Raw genomic sequence first — 27,179 nt, forward strand, 5'->3', positions numbered from 1 at the left:
CACAATGTAAAATACAAAATACACCACATGAGACCAAAAAAATTTGGGTACCCACGGGTTTACCCACAAGAGTTAAAACCCATTCGGGTTTACCCACTAGACTTAAAACCCGTTCGGGTTTTTTGAATCTGGGTCTTTTTGGGCGGGTTTTTTACGGGTTTGGGCCGGGCCGGGTTTTTTCACCCATTTTAACATCCCTACTTACAAGTTACAACAATATGACGAATATAAACAAAATTAAAATATATGGGTAAAAAAAGAAGATAAGAATCGTAGAATCTTTTACAACAACTTGCCCATTTGCTAGTATATCGCTTCATAAACACAGCTAATAAACAAAGGTAGAAAAGAAAAAAAGAAACGGTGTCTCGAAACTCTAAATTGGACAGATGTCAAATTAACATTGGCTACAAGCTGGTCGCCTCGCTGCCAATCAGAAACCAGTATTCCAAATTTTATTGTATTTTAATTTTAATTTTAATTTATTTTGGGTTACAATTGTCGTCCCGAAAAAATCGTAAAACCTAAAAAGTCAAAAATAAAAAGGGGAAAGTGGGAGAGGAGAGGTCTCATCTCAATCTACGTCTCTTCTTCTTCTTCTTCTTCTTCTTACATTCTCCAGAGAGAAGCCGTCTTCTTCATTCCTTCGTTTCAGCTTCTCTGCGATTCCCAAAAATGTCGAGCCGTTGGTTGAGACCTGAGGTACTCCTCCTTCCTTCCTTACTACTTCTTATCGATCTTTGATTTTTTCCCTGAATCGAAACGGATCGAATCGAATCTATCCAGCCGTTGATTCTCCTTTGACTACCGTTTAATTTCTAGTGTTTAGATCTGGATTCGTTTCTTCCTAAGATTTAGCTCGTACCAATATATTTTTGTTTCGATGTTTTTGTTACGGTAGGTGTATCCTTTGTTCGCTGCCACCGGAGTCGCCGTTGGGATCTGTGCGTTTTCGTTGATCAGAAACATCACCGGAAACCCTGAAGTCAGGTTTGTTCTAATCTCCCTCCCTCTCTCCCTCCTGCTTATCTACTTAGACTCCTTTCACCTATGTTCTGTTGGCCGTGGTGTAATACTAAAAACGAAGTCGTTTGGTCCAGATTAATGCATTTGTGAAATGGAAACTTATCCCTAGTTCTTGGCGGATCGGATCAGTCACACTGACTTTTTATGATTTTTGGATACAACTAACGCAGTTCTAATTTATATTACATTTATGTGGTCGGTCATCCTTGTGATGGCACAAAGCAACCTTCAGTATAGGTGTTTGGACCCTCATGTTTCTTGCTATTAGTAAACGAGGTCGTTTTATTAACGATAATATATAGTCGAAATGCTTACTTGGCCCTCAGTTCTATGAATAGGAGGATGAATCATTACTTTAGCAGATCATTCATAGACTTTTATTATTCATTAATGAATTCGTTAGACTTGCGATGGTTGGATCCATTTCGTACTGCCATCGATCATCTTCTTTGTAATGGAACAAAAACAACCTTCAACCTATTTTCAAGTTACTTGTACATTGGTGTTTGTTTGTTTTTTTTGGATCAAGTTTTCTAATAAAAGGGTTTTGTTTTGTCTCCAGATGCACAAAGGAGAACAGGGCTGCTGGAATTTTGGATAACTTTGCAGAGGGAGAGAAGTACAAGGAAAATTTCCTCAGGAAGTTTGTTCGCAACAAGCATCCTGAAATCATGCCTGGAATCAACAAGTTCTTCACTGATCCTAAATACTGAAAACAAGCATCATCATCATCTTCCAAGACCTCAGCTTCGTCGTATTGAATTATGGAATTGAATCTCCTGTGATATAAACCTCATTTGTCAGTTTCACATTGTTGATGTATCCTCCAGCTGAAAACTTATTAATGCTGGGCTTATGTTGTCACTTTTTAAGCTGAACTATTGCTCCCCTCTTTTGGCACCGTAACTTTATATTTTTATAATCAAAATCTCATCTGAGAGTAATAAGCACTTGCTTTCTTCAATATGTCATGACTTTTCACAATGCAGTTGAGAAACGCGAATTCTGAACCAACAATTTGATAAGGGACTTTGAAAGTACAAAACAATGTTCCATAAGAAAGTTCAAATTCTAAATACGTCAATGAAACAAAATAAAAAACCGAACTTTGAATGAACCAATGGTCACAAGAGAGTCATGTTGATGAAATTTGTAATCTGGAATATAGGTTGCAAACTTACAAACAGCCAGAATCTGCTGTGACATAACTGATGCATAGATAATTTATGGTTTACAGAGGTTTCTAGTGTACATTATGGGAGACATTCTCTCTCAAAGAGCTTTTGAGTATTGGTTACAATACTGCTTGCTAAATAGGAAAATGCTCGAGATCCATCGAAGGAAAACCGGTTTGCGCCATTCTTATCCCTCTTAGTAAGCTCTTTGCCTTTTCTTTTTCCTGAAAACATTAAAGCAATCTCGTCAGACTATAGTGTAATAAAGTATATCAGGATACAACTCAGATCCTTGTAAACTAAGTAGTGGTTAACAATGGAGAAAACTGGAGCAGAAAACTTACAGGGCCACTATAATCAAGAAGACGGGTGCAATAGACTTCTGCTTCTTCAAATTTCTTGTGATTTTTGAAATGTGTAGCAAGAAATACCAAAGCCTCAAACATGTTTGGTCCTTCTAACCCTTCAGCATCCATTCTCTCTAAATCCTTCTCAAAGTAATACGCAGCTTCTTCATTTCTACCAAGCTTTTGGTGAAGCTTTGCCAGCTGATTAAGAGCTATTCCTTCCGTGTCAGTACAGTTCACAGCTCTTTTGTAACACTTGATGGCCTCTTCAAGCATGTAAAGCTGTTCGGTTTGATAACATTTAGCCATAGCTATCCACAACCGAGAATCGTTTGGAAGAAAGAATATAGATTTGCGAAAATAATGAAGTGCATAGAAAGGCATCCCCATCATCTCATATGCTTGTCCTAACCCATACCAGGCTCGATAATCAGAAGGGTTTATGTCAACAGCTCGTCGATATGCATCAATGGCAGCAGGCGTGTTCTTCATCTCAACATATTCATGGCCCATAAGAGTCCACGCAGATAAATACTTCTTGTTCAGTTTCAAAGCTCTCCGGAAGTACATAACTGCTTTCTCATGCTGCCCTTTTAAACTGTAGTAGTTGCCAATGATGCAGCAAGACTCAGGTCTGTATTTATCAGTCAAAAACACCTTGTGTGCAAGGTAACTCAGCGCAGCACATGCTTCTTTTGCATACAGAACATTAGAATACAAATCCATATCTTCCACCCTATAGGGATCGTTTCTCAGAAGTTCTTCAAACATGATTTCAACCTGGTCGAATTCCCTAAGACTATACTGAGCTTTTGCAGTTTGAGCTTGGATGTAATTGCTAAAGCTGAAAATACCTTGCAGATAATCGTACTTCGCCAAAGACTCAGTGTGCATTCTGAGTTCTTGATAAGCATAGCCAAGAAAAAAATCTTTCATCCAGTGATTGTTTAGATTAAGCCTATCCAAGGTTTCGATCGAAGTACACAGAGACTGCAGCTCTGACCAGGCACTCCAGTTCCATGGATAGCTGTTCACAGACTCCACGAGGCTGGCAATAGCAAGAGTTTCATTTCCTTTTTCTTTAAGAACCACACCATACAAGTATAATCCAAAAGAGTCAATTGCTCCTGTCCTCCTCAGAGCTGATAAGTCCCTCTCCAAAGATACCAATTCACGGTTTATGGCATTACTCTTACCCAAAGGGCCTTCAAGTTCTATCATTTCTTCCTCTTTCCGTTTTTCTCCAGCCTTCATTGAAACGATAACAAAGTGAATGACTTATCATAGAGTACTATCTGTTTTGGTGTAAATAGGCTGGGATAAAACAACCTTTCAATAAGTAATTGCCATAAACGTTTACTCATTATAGTCTTTAAACAGAACGAAAACTAAGTTTCACTCATTTAAGTATTTTTATTATAATCAGTTGCATACCCTAATATCTCTTGTATCCAATAAAACAGAACAGCGACTATCAACATAATTGTGAATCAGAGGCTCAATCCTGTAAGTATGTACTAATGTCATATATTGCATATAGTTGGAAGGCTAAAAAAACCCTCAAAAAGCCATTGAAGCCACCTTCTAACAAGACATCATTCTATTTTAATCAGATATAGAAGCTCTAGCTAAATCAGAAGAAAGAGACTGAGACACAGAACATACCAGATAAAGGGCATAGAAATGCAAGAAGACCGATTTCTTGCTCGTTTGATCACGAAGCACATGGGAAGCCCGTCTGTACTCTCGACAATCGAAGTAGGACTTTGCTAAAAGGTAAAGGTCACCATCAATGGTTTCATCTTCTTCCGGGAGAGGAGTAGCTGCTTGAGAGAAGCCAACGGAAGGTTGAGGTGTTGAAATTGATTCATTGGTGCTGAACCTTCTGCGGATACTCGAGCTTCCTCGCTGGAACCTCGTATTCGAAGGTGTAAAATTAGAAGGGTCTTGCTCTATCCCCACAAGCTGCTCTCCTGCCCTGCAATAGTGAAACCCAAGGAGATGTCAGATATGTAATAGTTCATCAACCATTGCATAACATAAACAATGCAAAAGCCTAAAAACTGAAACTTTAACACATAATTCACAAATGAGATTGAACTGAAAGCAGAATTTCACATTATAAAGAACAGATTTTTCAATCAGGGTCGAGCTCAAACATATCAGAACACAAAACCCAAAAACCCGTAGGTCAAAATAAATCCGAATTGGAATGTATCCAATACCAAATTCGCAACAACAGTGAAATTCGAATCAACGATTCTGCTTAACCAAAAATTGGCATCCGTTCACTAAAAATTTTCCCAGGGTTATTAAAAAAAAACAGAGCAAAACCACAAAGATACTGAAAATTTTCAATTTTTTAACGAACAAGTGGAGTAGCGAAGTCGAGATTGCATAAGATTAGGGTTTTTAGGAAAACGAACCACTTTGCGGCGGAGTATAAACAACGGTCGCTAAGTTGTCGGATAGCCGCACGGATCTCGTTGCGGCAACTCTCTTTAGAGACCATAACAGCAGAAGCAGAGAGACAGTGTTTAACTTTAAGTAGTCCTCCTCAAAACAATCGAAGAATCTCTTGTTCGTCGTGGAGGAGAGATTTCAGAAACAATCGCTCCCTCCAATCTTAATTATTTTGAAATTTACAGTGAGAGAACTTGTCTATTGGGCCCATTCATTGACTTAGGGCTTTAAATAGGCCCATTTAACTAACACAGACAAACATATGTCAAAATTTGCTTTTTAGATAAACTAATTTTCTTTGACAAAAAAAAAAAGATAAACTAATTTTAATATCATATATATTTTGTATCCACAAAATTTGTCACATTGCATTTTAATTAGGTATCATATCACTGGATTATTGAAAAAGTGTAGAATATTACAATAAAATGAATATCTAAAACTTTTTTTTTTTGACAACAAAAGAATTGACTCAAACAAACCATTGGAAGAAGAACAGCTAACTAATGTAACCACATGCGGTTGAGTACGAACTTGTCTTGCTAGTCGATCCACAAGAACATTTGCATTCATAGAAATCAAGGTTAATGAGAAACTTGAGAATTCTTCCATATCCACCATGATGTCGTCGAGATAGGCAGAGAAAGCCGGCCAGTCAGCTGGTGAGGACACTATCTTCACCAAATTTGAGCAGTCTGTGAGAAAAGCTACCTCTCTGAAATCGTGTCCGATCATACAGCGTAAATCCCACACAAAAGCTTCAACCTCAACATGAAGAGGCGAGAGACTCCGCCGAAAATTTGCGGCACCCATTAGGGGAGAAACATCTTGGGACGACATACACACCCAGCCTGCACCTGCAAACTTGTCTGGATCCTTCCAAGAAACATCAACAAAACAACGGACACCAGTGTACACAGGAGGAAGAGAAACGCGTTCCCGCACCAATCGAGAATCGGGCCGTGTTGGAACCATAATTCCTTCCGTATCCTCAACCTGGGCCGCAGACCAGGCCGTTGCCTCACTGGCCGCCAACTGCGCAATCTCATCCGGCTTTTCCACTGCATTTTCAAAAACCTTTGCATTCTGTGCTTTCCAAATGTACCACATGATCTAAGGGAAAGCTACAACCTGAGTCCCTGGATTTTATGCCCCAATAAAATGATCCACATTCGCAAACACCGAGTCTGTGAGAAATCCAATTGTGCCTGTCGGGACATTTGAAAAAGCCCAGACCTGTCGTGCGGGTGGTCACTCGAACAGGACATGATTGACCGTTTCGAGGAAGAAACCACACCTCGGACATTCCAGGTCACAGGAAATACCCCAGCGATCTAAGTTAGCCATGACTAAAAGACAACGAGAAAGGACTTGCCACATAAAATGCTGAATCTTTTAAATAAATAAATAAATAAATAAATAATCTTTTAGTTAGCAAATGAAGGAGGACAAAACAACTTTTTCTTTTTGATCAATCTAAATTTTGAATTAATGGTAATATAATTAGTCAAACAAAGACCCTGATTTTGCTTATGCAAGTAAGCTACTAATCACCAATTCAAATTTTAGATAAGAGGTGCATTTAACCGACTGAATTTGACTACAAATCAAAAAGGTTTAAACTTTCCACAAACCAGATCAAACCAAAACCGAAATTTAGACCAATTTGTACAAAACCAGAATCCTTTACAAGTACTTACTTTTCGAATTCAAAATCAACAAATACATCCAAAAAGAGGTAGTTTATATTTTGTTACCATAATATTGGATTCAAAATGTGTTATTTCAATGCATCTAACCTAATTATGGAACATAGAAATAACAAAAGTTGGAACAGAATCCGAAATATATGGTAAGAAATTTTCATAACCGACCAAACAAATTAACACAAAAAAAAAACCGAAAAAATCAGAACTGAACCGAGCACAAAACCGTAAAGGTTTCAGCTTTACCAAAATTTTGGGAGGAGTGAGAGTAAAATGTACGAAGAAGGAGGAGCCAAAGAATTCAAATTGGCGCTCAAGCTTTTTTAACGTATCTTCCCAAATTCTTCCCCCCAATTCTTTTTTGGGTTTTTAAAATCCCCCCAAAATTTTCCATCAAATTTCTCAAATCCCAAATTCTCAATCCCATCCCATCCATCATCGGTTCCGTCAATCATGTCAGATCTACCGCCGGAAAGATCCATTGTGCCGATTACTTCTTCTTCACCTGTTTACATGCCGGAATCTTCTTCTTCTTCTTTACAGTTACACCATTCTTATAGTCGGAAACAGAAGTCTTTGGGTCTTCTTTGTACCAAGTTTGTTCCTTTTTTTTTTTACAAAACCCATCAAGTTTTGATTTTTTTTTTTTTAGTTTGGTCTGATTTTTAGTTTGTTTCTCTCAGTTTCTTAGCTTTGTATAATCGAGATGGGATTGAAATGATTGGGCTTGACGACGCTGCCTCCAAATTAGGTATTGCCCCACTTTGTGTGTGTTTTTTTTATTTTTGAATTACATCTTCTAATTTGTTGTTGATTTTGGGTTTTGTGTCAGGGGTCGAGAGACGACGAATCTATGATATTGTTAATGTTCTCGAGAGTGTTGGGGTGAGATTTGTTTCTCCACTTTTTTAATTTTCTTAAATCTCTGTTTTTTTTTTTTTTTTTTTTTTTGCTTAGAAACGAGTTTGGTCTAATTTAGGTTTTAACAAGAAGAGCCAAGAATCAGTATACGTGGAAAGGGTTTTCCGCAATTCCAGCAGCTTTGAAGGAGCTTCAAGTGAGTCTTTTTCCTTTGTTTGTATTCGGATTCTATCCCATTTAATCCCATTCAATCCCAATTTTGTATAAGTTGTAGCAATTTGATTTGCATATACTCATAGGAAGTGTTCCTGATGCAGGAGGAGGGGGTTAAGGACACTTTTCACCGTTTCTATGTTAATGAGAATGTTAAAGTAAGTGACTTTGGATTTGGGTTTTTTTGAATCTACTTTGTGTCTTCCAGGGATTTTAATGCTTAAAGTTTCATACTTTCAGGGATCTGATGATGAGGATGATGATGAAGAGTCTTCTCAGCCCCATTCTAGTAGCCAGACTGATAGTTCAAAACCTGGCTCTTTACCCCAATCTTCAGATTCGCCAAAAATAGGTTTGTGTGTTGTACTTATTGTGTGTTTGGGTTTAGTTCAAGTGCATTTATTAGATGTAGAGATGTGCCAAGTTCTAGGTTACAATCATCAGCCTTTGTCATATATATAAGTGGAACTGGACTTTTATGCCAAACGAACAGATATGATTTATGGGATATAATGTAGATTCGTTGACATATTTGTTGGTTGGTTATGTGTGACAGATAACCGACGAGAGAAATCTTTAGGACTGCTTACGCAGAACTTTATCAAACTCTTTATTTGCTCTGAAGTAAGTGAGAAAGTTCAATGATTTCAGTTTATCAACTAAAAGTGTTCTGTACCAATGTTACTAAATATTTTGTTTTAAATGTGTTCCAACTGTTTAGGCTAGGATAATCTCCCTTGACGAGGCTGCAAAATTACTGCTTGGTGATGCCCACAATACATCAATAATGCGAAGTAAATTATCTTCATCTTGTGATTTTTAGACTTCTTTTTTTTGGTTATTTTGCATATTCGCTTGAAAATAACTGATCTGTGTTTGTTGACACATTACTTCTGCAGCAAAAGTGAGGCGACTGTATGATATTGCAAATGTCTTGTCATCTATGAATCTCATCGAGAAGGTAAACCAAAAACTTTCATAGCTGCAGCGTTTATAAACCATCTATGCTATGTAGCTGTTAATTAGTCTAACTACTATCTTCCATGGTGACAGACTCACACCTTAGATTCTCGAAAACCAGCTTTCAAGTGGTTAGGATACAATGGTGAACCTACTTTCACACTTAGCAGCGATTTGTTGCAAATGGAGTCGAGAAAAAGAGCTTTTGGAACTGATCTGACAAATGTCAATGTCAAAAGAAGCAAATCATCATCTTCGTCCTAAGAAATTGCTACAGAGAGAAGGCTAAAGATGAAAAAACACACCACACCAGAGAGTTCTTATAACAAAAGCTTTGATGTTTATGGATCAAGAGGTTACCAGTTTGGTCCGTTTGCTCCAGGCACTGGTACATATCCAACAGCTGCTTTGGAGGACAACTCTAGGAGAGCTTTTGATGTTGAGAATCTTGTTTCGGATCACCATCCCTCTTACCAAAACCAAGGTGCATATTTATTAACATACATTTGATAGTTTGCTATAAAAACGAACACATGAAATTAACTCTGTTCTTAACCAATCTCAGTTTTGAAAGACCTATTTTCCCATTACATGGATGCTTGGAACACATGGTACAGCGAAGTCATCCAGAAGAATCCATTGCCTAATACATCACAACGCCGTTAGATCTTTCTTCTTCTTCTTCTCTTACCTTTGAACATCATCATTCGTATAGAGCTTCAAGAGTCGTTTCTTTTTGATCACTGTGGTTTAGTTTCTCCACACAATTGTAACTGCAAGAATCCGATATTAATTCACAGATTGCATACCCTCTTTGCCTTATGAAGTTACTGTTTATCTCTTGCTTGATTATGATGCCAGTTTTTCAAAGATGTATGGTAAATCGTTTTGAGAGAAACAAAAATAAATATCACATCCCATCTTATTTTCCATTTTTATAGAATTTATTAAAGTAGCAATTCCATTTCTCAAGGGTCTCTTGCTTTTATTGGTATACACTCATTAGTACATGTTCTAAGGAAATATAAGGAGGTAGTGTTTGTCTCAGAGCTTGGAAGGAGGTTTGTACCATCCCCATGGTTCACCAGAGATATACTGAGTCACCTGCTTCACACTCACGTAGTTCTCAAGTCCCCTGAAATGAAGCAGATATGTTTCAATTTCAACACCAAGTCAAAATAAATCAAATTTTGTAAATAACAAGGTCTAAGTTACTATGAATACAATTCCATCTAGTTGCAGAGGGGGTTATTTTAAAATGTTCTGGTAATCTTGACATTTACAGCAAAAGAAAGAGACTTACCATTCTCCCAATTCACGGCCAAATCCACTGCGTTTGGTTCCACCCCACGGAGCTTGGCAGAAGCATGGCTGAGAGCAGTTGACCCATACTACTCCCGCCTGGAAAGCCTGAAAACACAATGATTACGATTTAACTTAAGAGATGAAGTTTAATCATGAGATCCGTGCAGTTACTGATTCTTATTTTTGATAGTAAATACACACCTTACTAACACGATCACACCGCTCCAGATCATTTGATAATACTGCACCGGCTAATCCATATCTGCAAAATACAAATAAAGTCAGGCATAAGATTTAATACATCATCAGTGAAGTTCTACTTCAAGATAAGTAGAAACATCTAAACTCACTGAGAGTCATTTGCCAGCTGGATTGCCTCATCCTCTGTGGAGAATGTTTTGACACACAGAGCAGGACCAAAGACTTCCTCTCTCCAGATTTCCATTGAAGTAGTCACATTTGAAATAATTGCAGGTTCAACAAAGTATCCTTTCTTCAAATGCTTCAGAACATAGATAAAACATTGTAAATGCTACGGGCTCTAGATAGTGGACATGCATAAAAGACTAGTTTATATCGGTAACGTACCTCAGGACGAGTTCCTCCACAAAGGACAGTTGCACCTTCATTCCTAGCGTTCGAGACAAACTTCAGAACTCTTTCGTACTGCATAGGATCAAGATGTAAGACTTGACTATTAAATTTTTCGTGATTAACCTTACATTGATAGAGAAGAGGGTTTTGAAGGATTGAGGTGTTGATTCTTGAGTATAACAATTTTGTTCAGCAATATTACCTGTCCTTTGCTGACAACAGGACCAAGTCTACAGCCTTCTTCGAAAGGATCTGAAATCTTAATGTTCTTTGTCCACTTTACCAGCTTGTCCAAAAATTCATCAGCAATCCTTTCCTGACATTTCCCCAGATTTTATTTCATGAAAACAACAGTACACAAGACATATAGTAAAGCTTCTCTATCCTACTTTTATCAGGGGTTCAAAGGTCCTATGATCACTGATACTTATCCACAATTTATCCGAATTTCTGATGACCAGTCTCAGTTTTAGTGTCTTACAATCAAACATATACTGAAACTGTGTACCTTGGCATTGGTGGTTTCATGTAAAGGAGAAGTTAAATTTTCTACTTTTTTTATGACTAGAGTAAAGTACATAATTATAATTTAATTTCCATAGCAAACCTTTAATTTAATAACATATAGCTTCTCTAGAAAGCAGCTTTGGTTGTGTAACAGGATAACACATATCATGAACAGTTCAGTTGAGAATGTATAATCAGAGGCTATTGCAGATTATATGCTCACTTACATGCACGAGAAGTCGAGATGTGGCACTGCAAATCTGCCCATTCGTCCAGAAACAACCAAACATAGTCCATTCCACAGCTGTTTATAACAGAGGTGTAGTCAGTAATTAAACCTATAGATTAGAATACATAGAGCATTGTTTTCTTAAGGTTCCAAAAGTACCCACCTTTATCAATATCAACATCATCAAAGACAACAATAGGGCTTTTTCCCCCAAGCTCCAAGGAAACAGGCTGTGGAATGACAAATACAAGAATCATGCACATTAGCACATACCCCGAAAATTCATAGGTCAAGATAAACAACGCCCAGAGAGATACTAGTTCCAAAGGAAAACAACAAGAACACATGGACGTACCTTGACCAATTTGGCAGCGGAAGTCATAATGCTGCTTCCGGTTGTTGTGCTTCCAGTGAATACAATCTGGTAAAGGCTAAAACATCAATACTTCAACTAACCTAGAAAAAGAAAGAATAAATGCTCTATCTACAACTGTTTGACTTTCAAGATACTGGCGAGGATAAAACTGACTATAATCAGACCTTGTCAACATGTGGATGTGATGCCAGTGGAGCACCTGCTTCAGTTCCTAAACCAGTCAGAACATTAAGAACACCAGGTGGCAGACCCACCTCGCGGCAAATATCAGCGAGCTCCAAACATGTCCTGAAGTAAAACCGCATCAGATTGGCGAGTTCATGAACTAAGAGTTGAAATGGCTAGATATGATGTCAACAAATATCAAATACGTACAGGGATGCCAACTCTGAAGGTTTTAGTATTGCCGTGCACCCAGCAGCAAGTGAAGGAGCTACCTTCCAGACAGCCATCAGTAACGGATAATTCCTTCAACACAAATATAAATTATTAGCTGCCTAATACGTGGTAGTGTTTCTAACATACGGTCTGTCTAAAAGGGAAGAAAGAATACTTGAAAATTCAATGTGATCTAAATATGTAAAGCTAACTCGACAAAGAAAAATTATATACAATGATTTAAGGGACTCGGTTATAAATGTAGTTTTAGGAACATGGTCAACGAAACATACCATGGAGTAATCAGCCCAACCACACCAATAGGTTCCTTGAGAACATAGCCCTTAAAAGTATCCATCGGAAGAGAAAGAGGAGCCTTCTGCTTAGCATCCAAACCTTCAGCTAGGTCAGCATAATAGTCAAAACATCCAGCAACATCATCCTGCAAAGGGTTACAAACAACCACCGTATGACATTTGAATCACAAAAAAAATTGCCAAATGTACACAACAGCAAAGTGTGAGAGAATACCATGTCCCATGCCGCTTCATCTAAAGGTTTACCGCAATCAATAGCCTCAAGATTAGCTAGTTTAGACTTCCTCTCTATTACCTGGATATGGATATATACATATGACAACATAAACAATTACATTACGTTATTGCCAGGAAAAAAAAAAACTAACAGAGAGAATGAAACATGAGATTGTTAACCTTAGCAGCAATAGCACGCAAGTATTTGGCACGAACAGCACCAGTTGCTCTAGCCCAATCCTTTCCGTTGTTCCTAGTAAATGCGTTCCTAGCAGCTTCCACGGCGAGCTCCACATCTTCAGAAGTTGCAGCTGGAATATAACCTAAAAACAACCACCAATCTCAGTTTAAGAAACTTAAACTACATATAAAATTCCACAGATCTAACGCAATAAACAAGTTCCGATCTAGTTCTTAAACAAGAAAAACACCGAAACTAGCTGTCACAGAAGAATTCACGATCATCTCACTCTATGGGTTTGCGAACTAAAAGTAAAATCGGGAAATGCATAGTTCCGAAATCGATGGATTGAATCGGAAACTCGGATTGATCCACTTCAAAAAAGTGAGCAAAACAAACAAACAAACAAAAAAAGTTCCGAAAATAAGATATGATTAGAAAGTACCGATGATGTCTTCGGTAGCGGGATTGATAACAGGGAGAGTATTACGACGAACGGGCTCAGTCCATTGACCGCCGATGAAGAGTTGGCGTCTCGGTACCGTAATCGCCATTATTGTTACCCTGCTGCTACTACTACTAGAGAGTTCGTGAAAGAAAGAAAAAGTAATGATGGATCGTTCGACTTGCCTTCTTTTTTTGTTCTACATATATAATACCTGACACATTTTCTCTTATAATTATTAAAATTTGTTTCTATTTAATAAAATTGATGACTAATTTAATTGTATTAGTATACAACTTTTGGTAAGAGTTACAGGGGTTATTAAATTTGACCGGATTTTAGAGTATTCTTAAAATCTTTTGTTATTCAATTGAAGATTTTAAAAAATCTTCTGAAATCCTATGTTATTCAACTTAAGATTTATGTAAAAATCATTTAAAATAATATAGAATATCTTGTTATTCAATCAGTAATTTTTAAAACCTACTTGAAATCTTTTGTTATTCAGAGGGTGTATTGAAACCATGATTTTGGAAGATTTGATGGGATTTAGAAAATTTGAAATTTTGAAAGATTTTAGGGAAGTTGATATGATTTATTGTAAAATTCTTTCAAATCCCACATAAAACCATGAGATTTGGATTTCTCTATTTTTAACTAAACAAATCCCACCTAAATCGTCCAGAATCTCAAAAAACATTAAAATCCAAATCCACAAACTATTTTGAATAACAGTGGATTTTAAAGTAGATTTTTAAATCATCAGTTCAATAACAGTGAATTTTAATAGATTTTTTAAAATACATAATTGAATAATATAGGATTTGTAAGTTTCACACAAATCACTTAAAATGTCAAGTTGAATACACCCCCTCAATATATCACAACCTTTTTAAAACTTGCTACTTTAGATTATTTTAAGAGATTTTCTTTTGTTTTTTTAGTTGAAAAGTATGACAATCAAAATCATACCTATTAGAGGTGGAATTTTAAAAGATTTCAGAGAAAAGAAAAGACTGAAGATCTTGAAGCCAAAAACCCCCGCCAATCAGCCACCTTCTCTACCAGTCTCAGCCTGAGCCGTCAAGTTTTCTGGGTTTGCCGCAGCATCACCAGAGGCAGAGTAAAGGATAATGAATTCTATTGGTTTGAATCAGTTTATGGGTTTGAGCTCATGGAGAATTCGATCAGATTAATATTTGGACACAACTATTGATCTGATTTTCTTTTGGTATTGTGTTGTTAAATTTTATAAAATCACCCAAAGTTCAATAGTCAAATCTCATAAAATCACATTTCATTTTCTTTTCTTAAAATAGAAAAACTCTAAAACACAATCAAATCTCCTAAAAGCTTACTAAATTTTTCAAAATTCTAAAATATTAAAATCCTACAAAATCCTTAAAACATCAAGTTGAATACCCCTCTTAAGATTGTAAATTATAATTATTAAAATATATTTTTATTTAATAAAATTGATGAAATTGCAATTAACATGTTATATTTATATATCAATGTTTATTAATGTAATACCAGTAAATTATGAAGTTTAAATATTATCTCAATTCAAGGTTGAATATATCCATAAAACATTAATATTTTATTTAAATGATGAAATAAGTATATAGATTGTGAGATAAACTTATATAAGCTATGATTAATATACGAATCCAATAATTCTAGAGGTTGTACGCTATAAGTAGTTTGCGTCCCTAAATATAATAATACGACTGAGAGGTGACAGTGACACTCTTAATTATGGGAGCCTTTTGGCTCGTATTGTCCACAATCCGGCACCACACCTCCACCGACCACCACCAATACCATAGTGCTTTGACTGTCCAATATTGGTCCCTACCAGGCTACCAAGTAGCAAACACCATAGTGTTTTGGCCTTCCTATCCCAAGCAAAAAATGATGTTCTCTTTGTAATGAAAATACATACTTATTAAACTATTTTCTTTCGAATTTAATATGTTTATATTTATTTTCCAGTGCTTAAAAAAGATTTTTTCCGATATTTCGTTATTAAATCAAGTTTGGATTTTTTTTTTTATTTTTTACAACAAAAGATCAGCTCATATGAGCCAATTAGAAAAAGATGTACGCGCTTGGCATACCAAAGAATCCGCACTTATATTTGTATTTCGTGAAACTAAAAATAAAAAGAAAGAAAAAACTCCTCCCTGTTAATCTTGATATCGTCGAGGTAGGTCGAGAAAGCTGATCAGTTTAGAGGAGAAGACACCATCTTCACCAAGTCTGAACAATCTGTAACGCTACATCCTGGTAGTCATGTCCAATCATGCACCACATAGTCCAAAAGAAAACTTCTACTTCAGCATGTAAAGGGGAAAGACTTCGTCGGAAATTGGTGGCTCCCCTCATCGCTAACGAATCTTGAAAAGAAGAACAAACTAATCCTACACCTGCAAAAGCATCACTTGCTTTCCAAGATCCATGTACAAAGCACCGATAACCTGAAAAAACAACAAGAAGGGGGTTTGTGGATCCCTTCATCGAGCATTAGAGGCGATAGGGAGTGGGGAATGATCCTCATCCTCAACCTCTACCTGTGCCTGCAGCCAGGTAGAAGCCTCCCCTATCGCTAACCGTACTACTTCATCTGGCTGTTCCATTTGATTCTCGAAAAATCAAGCATTTCTCGCTTTCCAAATATAAGTTTCGAACTTTTAATTAATTTTTTTTTATTTTACTTATGTAAATCGTTGTAATAACCAAAAAACACAAAACCTTGTTTAATTGAGACACAGTTAATGTAAATTTTTATTTTGGTAGTTAAAATCCTATCCTCTATATAATAAAACGGAAGTACACAAATTTTTTCTGTAGATTATATAATATGGGTTATAAAATTAATTATTTGATATTTGATAGGTTATAGGTTATATGGGTTGTAACCATTAATTAAATCTCGATTTAAGTTCTTCTTAAAAAGGATATCAAAAAAATATCATCAAATCTCCAAAGAATATTTAATTAACCATATATAGGTAACAAAATCTCAAAACTTAATCACTCTTCCGTGGATTAAGAGTGATTTCCGATTATACTTATTTTTACAGGGTAACAAAATCCCAGCAGGGTGAAGAAGAAGGATGTTACGAAATTTAAGAAAATTCTCACAAAAGGGGATTGGAAAATCATTGAGAAATTTTCAGTCACCAAGGTGCTAGAGCACGGGTTGATTTTAATCACTAGATTTTAGCCATGTACGAGCATAAGTACGGTTATAGACAACCACATATTTTTCAAAAAACATTTTTAAACAATCACATAAATTATATTTTATATAAAAAAATGCAATAGAAATAAAATGAATTTCAACCCGTGCTCTAGCACGGGTCCTAATCAGTTTTATTTTTAAAAATTGTTATTGAAAACCAACACAAAACCACGTTTAATTGGAATCTTATTATATAAAGTTTGGTTCTCAAAGTTAGTAACTCACCAGATCGTTACACATGTTAGTTTTAACGATCAGAGATCAAAGTTAAAAATTCACCAGATCGTGACATGTGTCAGTTTTAACGATTAAATATCCAAGTTAGTAACTCATCAGATCGTGATATGTGTCAATTTTAACGATGAAAAATCACATATCAAAGTTAGTAACTCTTTAGATCATGACACGTGTCAATTTTAACAATCATAAATCACAATTTTCAAGTTTGGTAAAACGATGCATAAGATAATTGTAATCTTATTATATTTAAAAATTTTTGTTAATCCTAAAATGAAAAAGATTGTAAATACACTCTCTCTATAAGCAAAGAGATTATGACATATTTTTCACCAATTAAAATAATTTCGACTAGCTTTGTTTTTCTTGGTAAAATTTTCTTATTTGTTTTTTATTAACCTTTTGTTTGACACATCATTGTTCTTGAACAAGTCTCGAAAGCAATTTGTTTGTTGTCTAATCGAAGCAACTATATAAAAAGATTCTTAAATATTACCACATGTTTTCGTCGTTGTTTCTTTGAATTTTGTTTCGTTTCTCAATTTCATAGAGAGTGTTAACAAAGTTTCTTATGCATACTACGCAATTTTTGACTTTGAAGTGTTAACAAAGTTTCTTATGCATAATAACTAAGGTTTTTGGGATTAAAAAATTTCTCACGCTGTTATTATTATTTCTATTAATTTGCAGGACAGGTAGCATAAAAAAAGATGAATACACAAATGCAAGATAACAACAGAGATTATATAACACTAGATTAACTAAACAGAAAGCGTTCTTATTGTCCAACGATAGTACGTCTTACAAGAAAGTGGGAAGCTATAAATTTTTTCAAAAAACAATGAGCTCATTAGAATATTTTTTTTCATAAAATAAAAAAGGAAAATATACAGAAAATTGTTAATTCTAAAAAATGTAAATACTCACTTCTATATAAACATAGATCGTCTCATTTCATTTAACATAATAATTTATTCAAAAATATTGCTTTCAATTTTGTTATATTGGTCAAACTTTTTTAATAGGAAGACAAATTTTCCTTATTTTTTTAAACAAAAATATACTAGTACTTTCTTATTTTTTCAGTTTGGAATAGGTAAGATTATTCTGTTGACTAGAAAAAAATGGAAGATTAATATATGCATCTTCTTTTTCTAATACTGTATTTTAAAATTTATTGTCGTAGTATTAGATTGTTTTATTTAATTTATATTTTCATCTTTGAATTATTTGAGATTCATATATTATCGTGCTTATAATTTTCTTTATTTCATTAATTATGTCAAATTAATTTTCTTCTAATTTTTCAACCTTGATTGGTTGGTCATAGACATTTTTTTTTGCACAAACATAATTGTTACCATTTGTTCAATCTCAAAAGGAGATAAAGAGGAGACAGTCATCAACCTAATGGTTGGATAAAATAGGCTAATCAAACACAAGCCTACAACAAACATAGATTGGAAAAACATAAATCGTTGTTGATAGATCTATAAGAGCTTGAAGACAAATGCTACATCATGGTATGTCAAAGAAACTTCCATGAATACATTGGGAAATTTAACATTAGTTACTATCAAAAGATTTTGTGACGTTGGAAAAAGGGTCTTTAGTTTCATTGGTTGTTGGAGCAAGCCACTTTGAGTAGCTAAAAGACGTAAACATGTGCTCTCCACACAGGAAGAGGGCAGAGCCAAAATTCTCTATGTGGTGGAGGAGGTTGGACGCAAGGTTATCTCCGCAAGGGAGGAAGATGGGAGAGGTTGGACGCAAGGTTATCTTCCCAACGGAGCAAGGGAGAGCGAAGGTTCTCTCCATGGTGGAGGAGGTTGGATGCAAGGTTTTCTTTATAAGGGAGGAGGGCAGAACCGAGGTTCTCTCTATAGTTAGTCATACACTATTGTGATGTAATTTTTTTTTTATTCAAAATGTTTGTTGAGCCAACAATTTTAGTGATTAAAAAAACTATGCAAATGAATGTAAATAGACATATAATAGTTGGCTTAATTGGTTCATATATAGACATTTTCTATGTGGTGGTAAATAATATATTTGTAACATACAATATACCTAGGTGTAAAAAATTCAATTTTAATAGTAACATACATAAAAAATGTATATATGGATATAAATCAGTGTATTATAGCAAACTTTTTTTTTCTATATAAATAATGTACAATAAATTTAATATATTTTTATTAAATTTTATTTTATTCACAAAATTTTAAATCCGGACATCGGACGGATCTTTATCTAGTTTAAATCTAAAGTTCTCATAAAATTTAAAGTCTTGACAATATAATCAAACTATTCAGATTTTTTTTTCTCTTCCTTTTCAGTTTTCTTACTTTATAATCGAATTAAAATAAAAGGTATATAAAATTCTCCAATCTTCACAAATCAAATAATTGATCACCTCATTTCCACGGAACCATACAAATATAACACACCAATCCGAATCATTTTTTCATAAGTCTTTAACTATTTTTTTTTTTTTTTTTTTTTTTGTCAAACACTTGATTTCATTCATTTCTAAACAAAATACAAGGAAAAGGATTCAAAAATCCAAAGTTTAAACCATACAACAAAAGAGGCATTCCCCAATGCCAAACAAAGTAAGATAAAATAGATCAACAAAGAGTCCAAGAGAGCTTTAGAGCAAAAGCTAGATAGTGAAACAACCCTTCCCGTTTTTTTTTTTAATACCTTAATTTACTAGTGGTCCCATACCCACTAACATCCTAACATCAATCAATAACCGCGGATGATCAAATAAAACAAATTCCATTAAACCAAAAGAATTCCAACATTCAAATCCAATAACCAATAACACCAATCAAATAAAGAGATAACCAACAACTAACATCCTACAATGTTCCTTTGACTTAATCTAGCAACCTAACAACAGCTAGACCACAATCAATCAAGTCTCTAGAACATCCCTTCCTCATCGCCTTGATTCCACGATCACACTTTGCCTTTACCTGCACATCACAAACAACAATTGAGATGCGTAAGTATTATCATAAATACTTAGTGAGGCCATCCTTCCATCTACTAGGTTATACACACAAGCAAATGAGACCCTCAAGTTTAAGCAAAACAAACAACACACAACAATACATCGAACCAGGAAAAACAAGTCTCGGATAAGACTAGTGTCGACCGATGCCAAACGATGTCGATCGATGCTACAACAAAGGTGTCGACCGATGCCAATCAATGTCGACCGATGCCCCTCAAAATGGTGTCGACCGATGCTCTTGAGTGTCGATCGATGCCTCCTCTGCAATCACGATCTGCGCGAATCCGAAAGTCGAACTCTCCTCCCAAATCATCTCGAATCCATCTCAAACTCAACCAAACGACTCGGAAATCACTGGGAATCACAAAAGCAACGAACCCAAGCAACAAAACAACACAAACAGCAAGGAAACACACAAAACAAGAGAGATCTCATGCTTAGATCAACCATGGTCAAGCACTCACCTCAAGAACAGGAAGATTGGATTGAGAAACGTGGAAAACAACACCTCCAGAAGCTCCCCCTTCGTTTCCAGCAACAGATAACCCTCATACAGCTTCAAATCTCTCCAAAACTCCAAGAACAAGCCCAGAAAATCTCAGAAACGTTTTCCTCTCTTTTCTCTCTTTGTTTTCACTCAACGGCGACAAATGAGACTTTCTGAAACCCTTCTTTCGTCCCAGACACTTAACACACATTTAGGGTTTTAAATCAAACCAAACCGAACCAATTCGGCAATTAAATCAAACCCGACCAAACCGGAAAAACATGGTGTCGATCGATGCCACCAAGGGTGTCGATCGACACCCACACCAAAAATACACAAATTGGTTCGCGGGCGTTACAATTCTCCCCCACCAATATGGATTCGTCCCCGAATCCCGCAATACCGTCCATCTGCCAAGGACCTCCGTGCCACCGTCTGCACGGCCCGCACGTCCCCAGACCGGACTAAACACCGTCAGCCAAGGTTTCCCGTGCCACTGTCGCAACAGCCCGCACACCTCCGACTGACCCTCGAGGTCTCCCTCTAGCCAATATACTCGCATCATAAACACTATTTGCTCACAACTCAGTGCTTCCCCCGTCCGTGGTCGCAACCATCGAATCATGCCGGCTCGCTATCAGGCCAACCGCCTTAAGCTACGGCATCCAGGAAGTCACTCACACACACACACACACTCCCCCCGCTCTCAGGTCGCAACCTTCGAGTCATACCGGCTCACTGCCAGGCCACAGCCTACAGCTACGGTATCCAGGGAGTCTCACGCGCCCACTCCCCCCGCTCTCGGGTCGCAACCCTCGAGACATACCGGCTCACTGCCGAGCCGCGGCTCACAGCTACGGTATCCAGGGAGCCTCACATATCCCGCTCTTGGGTCGTCACCCTCAAGCGCGCTCTCGGATCGTCATCCGAAGCAACATACCACTCCCACTCTCTGGCCACAAAGTCCATCGAGCTATCGGTATCACGTGAGTTAGGCTCGCACGGCCTTGAGCAAAAACAAACACTGATGCCAACGAGTATCTCCCGGCTAGATCTACCTCACATTTCCACAAAACATTCCCATTTTAGAAACTTCCTATTTATGGAAACCTTCCTTTTGTGGAAACTTTCTATTTATGGAAACTTTCCAAAAATAGAAACCCGAGCTATTTCTCTTTTCCCATGACAACAACAGTCAAACATAAAGAAAAATACTCATCTTATTAATCTCAAAATGTCATAATCGTTACAATCTCAACGAAATTACATCAGAAAAACCAAAAATACAACAACCGGAGCCAACAACCCGCATCCCGAGCACCACCTCATCTTGATACTTAGTCGCACAACCAACCACCCCTAAGCGACCAAATATCAAGAGAGATGGGCTGGAATACTCCGTACCCGCTCCAGCCACGGACTACAACTCGGACCCGGCTAGACAAGCTCAAGTCGCGGTCTGCTTCTCGAACCACTTCTTAAACCTTGCCTTCATCCTCGCCTCGGGCTCCCAAGTCTGCTCCTCTACTCCGTCACAGTCCCACAGGACTCTCATCAAAGGAATCTTCTTCTTCCGAAGTTCCTTGACTCTCCTCTCGAGCACCCTCGATGGTCTCGCCTCCAAAGTCATGTTAGGCTGAAGATCCTCAGGAATCTTAGCCAACAACTCCTCACCCTCGTGAAGACACTTCCTCAGCATCGACACATGAAACACCTTGTGGAACGCACGCATAACCTCAGGCAACTCCAGCCTATATGCCACTGGTCCCACCCGCTCAACCACTCTGAACGGACCCATGTACCTCAGACTCAACTTAGTCTCTGTCAAAGACCTGTTCGGACCCCGCAACATGGCCATCTTGAGGTACACTCTATCACCAACCTGAAACTCAAGATCCTTTCTCCTCTTATCAGCATAACTCTTCTGCCGATCCTGAGCCTCCTTCATGTTCAGCCTCAAAACCCGAATCTTCTCCGAGGTCTCCTGAACAAAATCTGCACCAAATATGCTCCTCTCCCCCACCTGAGTCCAACATAATGGTGTACGACACGGCCTCCCATACAAGGCCTCATAAGGAGCCATCCCAATACTAGCCTGGTAGCTGTTGTTATAAGCAAACTCCACCAAACTCAAGTGATCTGCCCAATGACCACCCCAATCCAGCACACACATCCTCAATAAATCCTCCAAAATCTGGATCGTCCTCTCTGACTGACCGTCCGTCTGAGGATGGTAGGCTGTACTCATATGCACCTTCGTGCCCATCTCCGCCTGAAATGCCTTCCAGAACACTGAAGTGAACTTGGAATCTCTATCAGACACAATACTAGCAGGCACCCCGTGCAATCTGACTATCTCCCTCACGTACTTCTTGGCCAAAACCGCTGCTCCATCAGTTTTCTTGATGGCCAGAAAATGCGCAGACTTAGTCAAACGCTCCACAATAACCCAAATAGCATCAAACGTCCTCGACACAGGTAAACCTACCACGAAGTCCATCGTGATCAAATCCCACTTCCACTCTGGAATGGGTAAACTCTGTAACAAACCACCAGGAACCTGATGCTCCGCCTTCACCAGCTGGCAAGTATCACACTTCGCCACCCAATCAGCTACGTCCTTCTTCATCCCGACCCAGTGATAGTACCGCTTGAGGTCACGGTACATCTTGGTCACTCCTGGATGAATAGAGAACTTGCTCGAATGAGCCTCTCTCAGTATCTCCTGCCTCAAATCCTCACCCTTGGGCACACAGATCCGACCATGCACAAGGATAGTACCATTAGCAGAAACCTGATACTCTGCACCCGCAGCCTTAGAGGCATTCACCAGCCCCTCATCACTCTCCTGAGCTAACCTCACTCTGCTCAACAAATCTGCTCTATCAACTGCCTCCAAACCCAAAGGTTCTGTGAGATAGCACACAAACTCAATGCACTAATCTCACCTACCAACACCTCCATATCCTGTTCCTGAGCCGAAGCCACCCGCTTCCGACTCAAGGCATCTGCAACCAGATTAGCTTTACCAGGATGGTAAGCTATGTCCAAATCATAATCCGCTACTAACTCCATCCATCGCCTCTGCCTCAAATTCAGCTCAGGCTGAGTAAAAATGTACTTCAGACTCTTGTGATCTGTAAATACCTGTACCTTCCCACCATACAGATAGGATCTCCAAATCTTAAGAGCAAAGATCACTGCTGCCATCTCCAAATCATGAGTAGGATAATTAGCTTCATGCTTTTGCAACTGCTGCGAAGCATAAGCTATAACCTTTCCCTGCTGCATAAGTACACAACCCAACCCCACTCTAGAAGCATCTGTATACACAACATAAGGCTCGTCCTGCTCAGGCAATGCTAACACCGGCGTGGTAGTCAACATCTGCTTGAGACTTGCAAAACTTGCCTCACACTCTGGTGACCACACAAACGGGACATCCTTCCCTGTAAGCTTAGTCATCGGCTGAGCCATACTCGCAAAACCCCGAACAAACCTCCTGTAGTAACCTGCTAACCCCAGGAAACTCCGAATCTCAGTGGCACTCTGCGGCCTCGGCCACTCCTTGATGGACTGAATCTTCTCTGGATCCACTGAAACTCCCTCTGCAGAAACAATGTGTCCTAAGAACCCCATCTCACGCTGCCAGAAACTGCACTTACTCAGCTTAGCAAACAGCTTCTGCTCCCGCAGCTTCTCCAACACTGCTCTCAGATGTACTGCATCCTCCTCAGGACTCTTAGAATACACCAGAATGTCGTCGATGAAAATGATGACTGACACGTCCAGAAACTCCTGGAACACGCTGTTCATCAACCTCATAAACGCAGCTGGCGCGTTTGTCAACCCAAACGGCATCACCACAAACTCATAGTGCCCATATCTCGTCCTGAAGGCTGTCTTCCTCACATCTGCCTCATGAATAGGGATCTGATGATAACCTGAAGCCAAGTCGATCTTGGAGAACCAAGTAGCACCCCTCAACTGATCCAACAACTCATCAATCCTCGGGAGAGGGTACTTGTTCTTCACAGTAACTCGGTTCAAACCCCGGTAGTCAATACACAACCGAAAACTCCCATCCTTCTTCTTAACAAACAACACCGGAGCTCCCCACGGTGAACAACTAGGACGGATAAAACCCTTGCCCAGCAAATCCTCCAGCTGTTTCTTCAGCTCTGCCATCTCTGCTGGAGCCATCCTGTAAGGAGCCTTGGATAACGGCATCGTCCCCGGTTCCAGCTCAATAGTAAAAGGATCCGACCGAGATGGTGGTAATCCCTGCAATGACTGGAACACATCCTCAAAGTCCTCCACAACCGGAATACCGCTAACCGTAGACTTCCCCACTGACTCTGGCATAGATATAGTAACCAGATAAGCCTCACGGCCCTTCTCGATCATCTTCCCTGCCTGAACGGCTAAGATCACGAGACTCCCTGAAGTCGGTCTAATACCCTGAAAAACCAACTTCCCTCCTGGACGCTCAAACTCCACTCTACCCCGATAGCAGTCCAAATGCACCTTATACCGATGCAACCAATCCATACCAAGAATGACATCATACAACTCCACTGGACTGATAAGCAGATCCGCTGGCCACGACTCTCCTGCGATCTGTATATCAACTCCTCCAGCTCGTCCAACAACCCTCAGGAACTTGCCTCCCGCAACTCTGACAACTCCTGAACGCTCTCCAGAATCCCCTCTGATCCCCGCACTCTCGGCACACTCCGGAGTAATGAAGCTATGAGAAGCTCCAGAGTCAAACATAACATGGGACTTAAACCCGCCCACCAACAAGGTCCCTACACAAATCTCATGTGTTGAGAACCTAACACTTGACCACAAGCAAAAACAAATATAATCTGAACTATTGAATTGACTAAGTTCGAATCTCAGAAGTTATACCTGTGATCGCTCCTGCACTAGTGCCACCGGGCTCCTGGGTCGAGTACACCTGAGTCGTCGGCTCAATCCAACCCACCGGCTGCACACCGTGCTGCACACCCTGCTGCACCCCTGGCTGAGCTCCAGCCTGCAACACTGCTACTGCCCTCTGCTGCAACTTGGGACAACGAGGCTTGATATGCCCCGTCTCTCTGCAGTAGTAACACACTCGAGTATCGGTCCGCGGCTCCGTCACCGCCCGCTGCTCTGTCACTGCCCGCTGCTCACCTCTCTGTGGACAGCTAGTCACCCTGTGGTCCCTACTACCACACCCAAAGCATCTCGCACCCCCGTGCCTCGACCTCTACATAGCATCAAACTTCCGCTTCTGCCCTTGCGCAGGCTTGCCGCCCTTGCTAGGAACAGAAGACGGCTGAGACTGTTGTGGCTGCACTGAAGAACCGACCACAACCACCTGTGACCTCAAGTCATCCTCTATCCCAGCTGCAACCTCAACCAACTCTGCTCTCGTGGCATAACTCCTCACTCTACACCGAGTCCTCAAATCATCCCGCAGAGCCAACAAAAACCTCCGCACCTGAGCTGCCTCTGGCTCCCATGCCCTGCCTGCATACCCTACAAGCCGACTGAACTCTGCATCCAGCTCCCGCACTGTACGGTTCCCCTGAGTCAGACCCAAGAACCGTGCCTCCATACGATCAAGAGCCTCCTGAGGAAAATACTTGGAGTTAAACTCCCCCACAAAATCTCCCCAAGACATACCCCTCTGCACCCTCCGTGCTGTCACCGACCTCCACCACACACGAGCATCTCCTGACAAGTAAAACACTGCCAGATCCACCCTGTACCGGTCGGGACACCTAAGCGAAAGGAAAATATCCTCCATCCGCTCTCTCCACTCATCCGCTACACTCGGATCGGTACTTCCTGAGAAATACCCTGCTCCCACATGCCGCAGCTGCTCCATCATCCGAACATACTGAGCATCCACTACCTCGGCCCCCGGCTGCACACCTGCCTGCAAACCCGCCACAGGCTGCACCGCTGGACCCTGCCCACCACCCACGGGCGGCACTACCGGATCCTGCCCACCAACCACTGGCGGCACAACTGCTGGAAGTCGCTGCAAAGCCTGAGCTACCTGAGCTAGCAAGTCCATCAAGACATCCTCCCTGCCTGGAGCACCTCCCGCTGCAACCCTCACACCCGGGGCAACACCGTGACCGACACCGGGCCCATCCGCCCTGCCGTCACCCAAACCAGCCTGGTCTCCAGACACACTAGGATGAACCTGTGACTCAGCCACCTCCTCACTGGCCATGCTCTGGGTCACACTCACACTGGCCTCAGGAACCTGACCTCGTCCCCGACCCCGACCACGACCACGCCCACGACCACGACCGCGACCAACAGCATCCTCACCCCTAACCATCTGTATCATCCAAGAACAGAAGGCTAAGCAAACAATAATTCTAATACACAAGAAACACAACTTACCGTGGAATCACAACACAGGCTCGAAGAGGATGTTCTAGGACTTCATGCCACACACAATTGCCAATCACACAATCAATTATAGCATGGAATCCTAAACATCAACAGCAAAAGCACAATGAACCCTAGGCCTAGAACCGTAAGGGCTCTGATACCAAAATGAAACAACCCTTCCCGTTTTTTTTTTTAATACCTTAATTTACTAGTGGTCCCATACCCACTAACATCCTAACATCAATCAATAACCGCGGGTGATCAAATAAAACAAATTCCATTAAACCAAAAGAATTCCAACATTCAAATCCAATAACCAATAACACCAATCAAATAAAGAGATAACCAACAACTAACATCCTACAATGTTCCTTTGACTTAATCTAGCAACCTAACAACAGCTAGACCACAATCAATCAAGTCTCTAGAACATCCCTTCCTCATCGCCTTGATTCCACGATCACACTTTGCCTTTACCTGCA

At 39.4% G+C, this 27,179-nt stretch overlaps 4 protein-coding genes and 1 pseudogene across 6 annotated transcripts; 2 read left to right on the top strand and 3 right to left on the bottom strand.

Moving 5' to 3' along the window:
• The first annotated feature begins 308 nt into the window (after positions 1-308).
• On the top strand, positions 309-1,990 carry LOC104711289 (uncharacterized). Its single transcript, XM_010427980.3, has 3 exons — positions 309-702; positions 902-990; positions 1,589-1,990. The coding sequence occupies exons 1-3, from the start codon at positions 676-678 to the stop codon at positions 1,737-1,739; spliced, it is 267 nt and encodes an 88-aa protein (XP_010426282.1). The 5' UTR covers positions 309-675; the 3' UTR covers positions 1,740-1,990.
• A 157-nt stretch (positions 1,991-2,147) lies between these two features.
• On the bottom strand, positions 2,148-5,211 carry LOC104711290 (anaphase-promoting complex subunit 8). The gene is made up of 4 exons (XM_010427981.3): positions 4,975-5,211; positions 4,214-4,526; positions 2,546-3,796; positions 2,148-2,425 (listed from the first exon to the last, which is right to left on the bottom strand). The coding sequence occupies exons 1-4, from the start codon at positions 5,058-5,060 to the stop codon at positions 2,336-2,338; spliced, it is 1,740 nt and encodes a 579-aa protein (XP_010426283.1). The 5' UTR covers positions 5,061-5,211; the 3' UTR covers positions 2,148-2,335.
• Positions 5,212-5,395: 184 nt separating this feature from the next.
• LOC147938693 (uncharacterized) lies at positions 5,396-6,121 on the bottom strand. The gene is made up of 2 exons (XM_087465726.1): positions 5,494-6,121; positions 5,396-5,403 (listed from the first exon to the last, which is right to left on the bottom strand). Exons 1-2 carry the CDS (start codon positions 6,119-6,121, stop codon positions 5,396-5,398), a joined length of 636 nt encoding a protein of 211 aa, XP_087321852.1.
• An 850-nt stretch (positions 6,122-6,971) lies between these two features.
• LOC104711291 (E2F transcription factor-like E2FE) lies at positions 6,972-9,261 on the top strand (annotated as a pseudogene). Its single transcript, XR_015565244.1, has 10 exons — positions 6,972-7,313; positions 7,401-7,468; positions 7,550-7,602; positions 7,697-7,774; positions 7,896-7,949; positions 8,032-8,143; positions 8,348-8,415; positions 8,513-8,585; positions 8,691-8,752; positions 8,845-9,261. The product of XR_015565244.1 is annotated as an E2F transcription factor-like E2FE (transcript).
• A 392-nt stretch (positions 9,262-9,653) lies between these two features.
• Positions 9,654-14,473, bottom strand: LOC104711292 (aminoaldehyde dehydrogenase ALDH10A9, peroxisomal). 2 transcript variants are annotated; one of them, XM_087463967.1, is made up of 16 exons: positions 14,272-14,473; positions 13,300-13,513; positions 12,854-12,996; positions 12,672-12,752; positions 12,434-12,582; positions 12,138-12,230; positions 11,927-12,050; positions 11,742-11,807; positions 11,550-11,616; positions 11,385-11,461; positions 10,853-10,966; positions 10,645-10,722; positions 10,407-10,558; positions 10,258-10,318; positions 10,055-10,161; positions 9,654-9,886 (listed from the first exon to the last, which is right to left on the bottom strand). In XM_087463967.1, the coding sequence occupies exons 2-16, from the start codon at positions 13,406-13,408 to the stop codon at positions 9,796-9,798; spliced, it is 1,512 nt and encodes a 503-aa protein (XP_087320093.1). In that variant the 5' UTR covers positions 13,409-13,513; positions 14,272-14,473; the 3' UTR covers positions 9,654-9,795. The 2 variants fall into 2 exon arrangements, with proteins under 2 accessions (XP_087320093.1, XP_010426285.1); XM_010427983.3 differs by lacking the exon at positions 14,272-14,473 and having other exon boundaries at positions 13,300-13,591.
• Positions 14,474-27,179: the final 12,706 nt, after the last annotated feature.

This window comes from Camelina sativa, chromosome 9 (genome assembly GCF_030686135.1).
Source record: "Camelina sativa cultivar CO46 ecotype springtype chromosome 9, ASM3068613v1".
Taxonomy (NCBI): Eukaryota; Viridiplantae; Streptophyta; class Magnoliopsida; order Brassicales; family Brassicaceae; genus Camelina; species Camelina sativa.

Bases quoted from the DNA above. Each gene is read 5' to 3' on its own strand.
- LOC104711289 (XM_010427980.3), top strand. From the start codon at position 676: ATGTCGAGCCGTTGGTTGAGACCTGAG. The intron at 703-901 runs GTACTCCTCCTT...TTGTTACGGTAG, and splicing joins GCCGTTGGTTGAGACCTGAG to GTGTATCCTTTGTTCGCTGC. The intron at 991-1,588 runs GTTTGTTCTAAT...TTTTGTCTCCAG, and splicing joins ACCGGAAACCCTGAAGTCAG to ATGCACAAAGGAGAACAGGG.
- LOC104711290 (XM_010427981.3), bottom strand. From the start codon at position 5,060: ATGGTCTCTAAAGAGAGTTGCCGCAACGAGATCCGTGCGGCTATCCGA. The intron at 4,527-4,974 runs GTTCGTTTTCCT...TCACTATTGCAG, and splicing joins TTATACTCCGCCGCAAAGTG to GGCAGGAGAGCAGCTTGTGG. The intron at 3,797-4,213 runs GTATGTTCTGTG...GTTTCAATGAAG, and splicing joins ATTTCTATGCCCTTTATCTG to GCTGGAGAAAAACGGAAAGA.
- LOC147938693 (XM_087465726.1), bottom strand. From the start codon at position 6,121: ATGTGGTACATTTGGAAAGCACAGAATGCAAAGGTTTTTGAAAATGCA.
- LOC104711292 (XM_087463967.1), bottom strand. From the start codon at position 13,408: ATGGCGATTACGGTACCGAGACGCCAACTCTTCATCGGCGGTCAATGG. The intron at 11,462-11,549 runs GTGGGTACTTTT...TGTTATAAACAG, and splicing joins TGATGTTGATATTGATAAAG to CTGTGGAATGGACTATGTTT. The intron at 9,887-10,054 runs GTAAGTCTCTTT...GCTTCATTTCAG, and splicing joins GGCCGTGAATTGGGAGAATG to GGGACTTGAGAACTACGTGA.